Source organism: Penaeus monodon, chromosome 6 (assembly GCF_015228065.2).
Source record: "Penaeus monodon isolate SGIC_2016 chromosome 6, NSTDA_Pmon_1, whole genome shotgun sequence".
In the NCBI taxonomy this organism is placed as follows: Eukaryota; Metazoa; Arthropoda; class Malacostraca; order Decapoda; family Penaeidae; genus Penaeus; species Penaeus monodon.
In genome coordinates, this window is record NC_051391.1 from 31201826 (window position 1) to 31209246 (window position 7421).

Below are 7421 nucleotides of genomic sequence, written 5' to 3' on the forward strand. Positions count from 1 at the left end.
CTCTTTTTCATCAGAACAAAGATTTAACATAGAGGTGGCCACCACTCATGGGTTGTAAAACCATTCACTTCTGTCAAATGGAATTTTGTCATATATATGAATATTTGGATAATTATTTTTATTTTTTTACTGTCTATTTTGGAGTGAGCATGAACCAGTGATACATTGTTCTGTTTTAAGATTGTACATAATGCTTACAGCTTTTGCTCTGCATATTAGGAATGAGATATAGTATATATAGTGAATAGATGTTTACCCTTTTTATCCAGACCCTTGAAATGTTGGATTTCATTTCTAGAAATTTATTGGGAAATGTATATTTCAGAAGTAGATGTGAAGAAACCCCTCGAAAATTTGAAAGATAGCAGATTGAGAGACAAAAATCAGTTTTATTGGACCTGACTCTAGTGACCATGTACAGTCCTACTAGATGTAAAGAGTTGACGGTGACATTGTTAAAGGCTACTGGCACCACCTTTTAATCTTAAAAAGGTAATTCTTTATTAGGTTATCCTGTTGGTGTTATTGTGGAAAATTTTAGTGCTTTATAGGATGCTGCATATATTATTAATGTGTATTAACCTTAATTGTATTAGAGCGCATAAAGTAGCCTCTCTAATGGGCTGATATCAACAATACACAAAAGGCAAAAGATTCGAAATCTGAGTTATTGTGCATTAGCTAGGCAATATTTTGAGATTACACTATTTTCAAGTTTTTGTCTCAGCCATAATTTGCAAAAAAAAAAAAAAAAAAAAAAAAAAAAAAAAAAAAAAAAAAAAAAAAAAAAAAGAGTGAATAAATAAATAAATTAATAAATATCATGCACCAGTTGTCTGACTGAAGTGTCACCTGCAATTTTTTTGCAGGTAAATCCTGCTACATTTAATTGTCCTTTTGTAAGAATAGCCAGTGTGTGAAATTACGCTGTGTTCATAGCAAAGCTTATCAAGCATTTTGATATCTTGTAGGAGAAAAATTACACCATTGACAAAAAATGCACATGTTAAACTATTAAAATTGGCAGTAAATTCAGATACCTTTTTATTACTAGCTGACAAGTTCATATTTTTATATTCACATAAAGATGGTTTTACTCACATAAAATCTTAATTGCAAAATATGATTAAGTTATCTCATCCTATTAAATTAATTAATTATATTACAAAATGACAAGTTTGGTTACTGGAGAGCAGAGAAGAAGGCTGCAAAGTACATTAAAACATGTCTGTGTTGATTATATCTTACACTATTATTTTATAGTATATATATGGCTGCATATAATAGGTATTCAGCAATTGAATGATGCATATTCCAGTAAAAAATTTGATGCAAATATAATGGATGCAGAATAGTGTAATGATAGTGATAAAATAAGCACTTGTAGATATGTACATGTCAGCTTGAAAAGTATATTGTATTTAACTTGAAAAGAATATTGTATGATGATGGAGTAACTTGGTATATGGGACTTTCCTAACATTTGATCTTCTGTTATTCTTATAAAGCTTAATGCAATATGGGAGCCATGTTTTTGTTAAGTTTACTTGATATGAGTGGAACTTTGAGTAAACTGAGATCTAGTATGGTAAACTGTATCATTATAGTTATTTTCAGACACTTTGTCATACATTACTTTTTTGCAAGTAACTAGGGTTTATTTTCCTTTTTTCAGGAGGATATAAAGTTGACCAAGAGAGAGAGGGGGAGAGAGAAAGAAACAGACAGAAAAAGTGAATAAAACAAAGAAAAGAAAAAAGAGAAAGAAACAAAATCAATGGCTCCCATTTTCCCCCTATCAAAGCTTGCATTTCTGTTTGTGAAACAAGTGGCACGTCCTCTAGCCAGCAGCATAAGACGCAGGGCAGTTAGAAGCATCCTGTTTAGGGAGAAAATTTGCCTGCCTCCAGCACGACGTACGTAGACTAAGGCTGATTGGAAATGGGTTGTAGGGCAGTGAAATGGAGAGGGAGGGCACAGGAAGTGGGAAGTATACAGATAAAGCAATTTAGCTAGTGCAGTAATATGCTTATAACAGGCAAGGGATAGAACAGACAGACAGATCCACACACACAGACAGGCACACGCACACGCACACGCACACACACACGCACACACACACACACACACACACACACACACACACACACACACACACACACCCCACACCACAAAAAATACATAATAGACACACATACACACGCACACATACAGACACATATGGACACATACACACACACACACACAGATGCACATACACACACAGACGCATATACACACACAGACGCATATACTCACACAGACACATACACAGAGACACAGACACACAACCACAGACATGCATACAAGGACACACACACACGGACACACACACACGGGCACACACGCACGAACACACACACACACACACACACACACACACACACACACACACACACACACACACACACACACACACACACACACACACATATTTTATGTTTTTGTCTCGTCTGTTTGTAGTTTTGCTTCCTTCAGAATTATGTGTTGTTTGTCTGCTCTCATTATGGCAACCTTTTTCCCCTAGTAGCTTGCTGTATGTCATTCAGCTTTTCAGAATTTGTGGTCACAGTACTGGATGTGTTGTAGGCCAAAGCTCCACAAGTTTATTTGAATACAGTGAATTTCTGATCTGTTATTTGAGGGGTACTATAATTATATCATTGGAAACTACTGAGCTATTGCACAGATTACATTATTTTAGTATGCACATTGTTTATCTTTATTTTTATCTTTGTGTAATATAGTGCAGGTGCACTAATTCACATGCAATACTTTAGTTAGAACATAGTTGACAGTAAGCAAAATGATGATTACATAATATTCATGTGAAAATGTGTAATTCTGTAGTTCCTACTTCATAGCACTGGTGAAAGAATTAAGTTAGACAAATAAAAGGGTTCTTAATTTCAGATTTCAGCAAGGTATATAGATATGATCTATGTTTTTCTAACATAAAGAAAAAATATCCAATATTTTTAAGGGGAAAGATTAGAAGACTAGACATTAAGGATGAAGGGTGAGGATAAGAAGGATAGACATTAAAGCTAGACCTCTGATAAAAGGTCATGAGAAGAATACTCATTGGCTAATATTTCTCTAATGATATCCTAGAGAGACTCTTTTACAGTTTGTCACTGAGTTGATGCCCACTTTTAAACTGTGTTCTTATTACTGATATATTTAATCACTGTATGATTCTGTCAGTGTTTTCTCTCATTATTAGATTTAGAGAGAAACATTAGGAATATATGATATATAGATATAGCGGCCTTGTCACATTAAAAATTTTAGGTGTACATGTCTGGAATTCCAGGTGTAGATCTATAATGAGGAGGAGTATCATGATGAGTAATATTGGGTGTAGCATATGGAAATTATAAACAGTCTGGAGTTTAGGACCAAGGAATACTAGTACAGTACAAAGAATATAAAAATGTGAATCACAGAAATGTTGGACATGAAAATAAATGCATGTCATTTAGAAGTAGGGAAATAGCTTAGATTCTCAAAATTTTATACATTGCAAAGACAAAAATTGGACTTGCTGTCAGCACCTAAACAGTGATATATAGTTTGTTTAATCTGAGGCCACCAGAGATAGCATGTAAGTACATGTGATGCCCACTGTGAGTTTGGTTTATTAGATCTATTTATACATAGATTGCTCCACAAGTACTAGTGCTACCTGTATCACCTGTTTACCCTTTCCTTGATCTTTAGAAATATTTTCTTTTATCCTATTTTGCTGTTAGTGATATCAGTAACATCATGATAATTGTAATGTCTATAATGATAATGACAGCATCAATACTGACAGCATAAGGGAGAAAAACAAATATTTTTCCCCAAAACTCAAAGAAAGGTGAAATCAGGTGAGGTCAAAGAGGCCTAATTGACTACTTAGTGGCTAAGCACATGGAACCATCTATATGTAGAGACATCTCACAAAAGAATACTACAGGGAACTCTACATTAATTAACACATTAATCTTAATAAACATACACTAGTTGACCTTTGCAGCAAATGACCAACATCATTGTAAACAATCAGCCAAGGTCTAAGGGTGTGGGATGTGTATACTGTACTAAGCTCTGAGGATCATATTTTGCCAAACAATACTTTTCATTTATCTGTTCCACTAGCTTTATTCCCCTTTTTGTGTTTGTGTCTATTTTTATTTACAGTTGGGCTTCAAAAAGTTCATGGAAAAACTCCATAACTAAAAATCATATGGAAGGATTTTGATTTCAAAGCACTTGAAACATTCTTGTACCAACATGTTATACCAAGTTCAAACATGAACCCATAAATGCTGGTAATAACGCATTGCCACCAGTTGAAAGTCAGGTGCCATTCAATCAACATGGAATCCACCAAAATTTAGGCCAGGATAAACATTAAATTCATGGTGAAACTGAGTTGGGAGAATAAGCAAATTATTGACATTCTGGAACAAGTTTATAGTGACAATACCCCAGAGAAATCAACAACCTGCAAATGGATAATTCAGTTCAGAAGTGGAAGAAATTAAATTGAAGAGGAACCCCGCAGTAGCAGACTATCAATGTCAGTTTGTGATGAAAAAATTGATACTATTCGTGACATGATTGAAAAGAATAGATGAATAACCACTGAATCAATAGTAGACACACTCATCATCTCTGTTGGTTCAGCACACACAAATCTGGGGAGAGTTTGGGGCTAAGCAAGCTTTCCGTCTGATGGGTCCCTAAGCTGTTGCACCCAGATCAACAGCAACAAGGATAGATCTTTCAATGGAAATTTTGAACAAGTGAGGTGAGGACTCTAAAGCTTTTCTGCAGAGAATTGTGACCGGGGGATGAAACATGGCTCTACCAGTGCAAACTCGAGGACAAAATTCAATCAAATCAGTGCCTGCACGGTACATGTCATTTAGAAGTACATGTGGAAGTGGACCAGTCAAAGCAAAATCTGAACATTCAAGAGGAAAGGTCATGGCCACTGTCTTCTGGGATACAGAGGGGATTTTGCTGGTTGACTTTGTCGAGAGCAAGAAAACAGTTATGCTTATTATGGATGCATTTTGGGAAAACTGTCAAAAAAATCTCAGAAAAATGCCCTGAGAAGCTGCATCAACATGTTCTCTTCCACCACAACAAGGCATCCGTTTACGGCGCTCAGCAGACAAGACCTGTGCCACGAGAATTTTGATGGGAAATCGTCCGACATCCACCTTATAACCCTGATTAAGCCCCATCCAACTTCTTTTTGTGTCCCGACTTAAAAAAATAATTGAAAGTCTCCAAATTTCAATTGGTTGAAGATGCAAAAAGAGCTGCTCTGACATGGTCCAGATCACATGACCCTCAGTTTTACTCACAGACTTAAAGGCTGGTATCAACGTTTGCAAAAGTGAATTGACCTTAATGGAGTATATGAAAAATAACCCTAATAATTGAAACCATTTTATCATACTGTCCTTTTTCCACAAACTTTTTGAAGCCCCTTGTGTTTGAGTTTGTTTAATTCAGTATTTTACACTCCTGTTTTAATTTGCCTCTAATTCTACAAAGTAAACTTAAATATTGAAAAAGATTAAGTAAATCTCTCTTATTTTTATTTTGGGAAAAGCAGGCTAAAGCATGGCACTCTGCATGGATTGTGTGGTGATCAAAGCTTCTGAAGTTATTTAGCTGGAAAAACTACATGTTTGGCATATTTAGAGTAGTCATAGCTGATGTCTTTACACTGATAGAAGTATGAAGCCATCGTGAAGGTACAGCTGGCAATGTTTTATCAGAGGTAACCTCAATAGTAAATGAAAATAAATAGATAAAGATGTATATACTAACATTTGTGTATGCAAGTATGCACACACGCACGCACCCACCCACCCACACCACCACCACCGCACCGCACGCCACGCCACCCACGCACCACCACACCACGCACACGCACCACACACACACACACACACACACACACACACACACACACACACACACACACACACACACACACTCACTCACTCATACTCTCATTCTTTCTCACACACGCACACTCTCACACACTCGCTCACTGACACTCACTCGCTCACTGACGCTCACTCGCTCACTGACGCTCACTCGCTCACTGACACTCACTCGCTCACTGACACTCACTCACTCACTCACTCACTCACTCACACACACACTCACACACACACACACACACACACACACACACACACACACACACACACACACACACACACACACACACACACATATTGAGTGAGTGAGTTAGAGAGAGAGAAAGAGAGAGTGTGAGTGTGAGTGTGAGTGTGAGTGTGAGTGTGTGTGTGTGTGTGTGTGTGTGTGTGTGTGTGTGTGTGTGTGTGTGTGTGGTGTGTGTGTGAGTGTGAGTGTGAGTGTGAGTGTGAGTGTGAGTGTGAGTGTGAGTGTGAGTGTGTGTGTGTGTGTGTGTGTGTGTGTGTGTGTGTGTGTGTTTGTGTGTGTGTCAGTTTGAGTGGGTGTGGCATGGGCACAGATAAACAAACCAGTTAATTGTAATATTTCTCCAACACAATTGTTCATGAAGAAGTACTTTAGAAACCCAGGATATTTTGAAATGGCTTCTTAGGGGTGTAAAAAAGTCATCCTAGAAAGCTAATAGATTAAAATTTTTGTTCACTGTACATTACCTACAGTGGAAGTGGAAGTCAGTAATAGCAGTTTTGTAGTTCTCTTACTGAATTAGGATTTTTTTTCCAGATGTCTAGTGAGATTTTTTTTTTACTGTAGCAGTGGTAGGAAGATTGAGTCTGATTAAGTAATTATTCCTGTGTTTTTACTCCTGAAAACTACTGTGAAAAGAGCCATGTGAAAATTCTGCTTTTCTCCAGCCATCTCCTTTTTAAGGTAACCTTAGGGGTATTGGGACCAAAAAGCACAAAAACAAATAAAACATCACTCCAATATATGGAATATAATATGTAGTAACCACAGTGTATGTATTTGCACTTCTGACCTTGCATACAGTGTGAATTATGTTTAAGTTTGCTGTATGTACCATTTTTTGAAATCCACAACTGTCTCACAGATATGTATTGGTTACATAGGTAACATTTGATTTAGAAACAATTGTATTAAGAATTTTTAGTCACCCACAATTTTGAACAAATACAAAGGTAGACTGCTTAAACAACTAAGGAACTGTGTCTATATATTGTTTCTTTTTTGTAGTTTACCACTGGTGTGAGGTGCGCATGAAGATGTATGTCATGAATCTTGGACGGTCCAGTCAAGGGTCAACCATACCACGCTTGAGTGAGGAAGCTGCAATTGAACTAGGTGCTAATTTGCTAGGTAAGTGGAAAAGCTTTTTTACATATTTGTTTGTGTTCACATTTGTGTAG

The 7421-nt window shown here is 36.7% G+C and overlaps 1 protein-coding gene across 1 annotated transcript in view; it reads left to right on the top strand.

Annotated features, from left to right (window-relative positions):
* The window catches only part of LOC119573947 (putative OPA3-like protein CG13603), a 10379-nt gene extending 2958 nt beyond the window's left edge, over nt 1–7421 (top strand). The window contains exon 2 of the mRNA XM_037921047.1: nt 7249–7421. Coding sequence (XP_037776975.1) covers nt 7249–7421 — 173 coding nt within the window. The remainder of the gene's footprint in view (nt 1–7248) is intronic.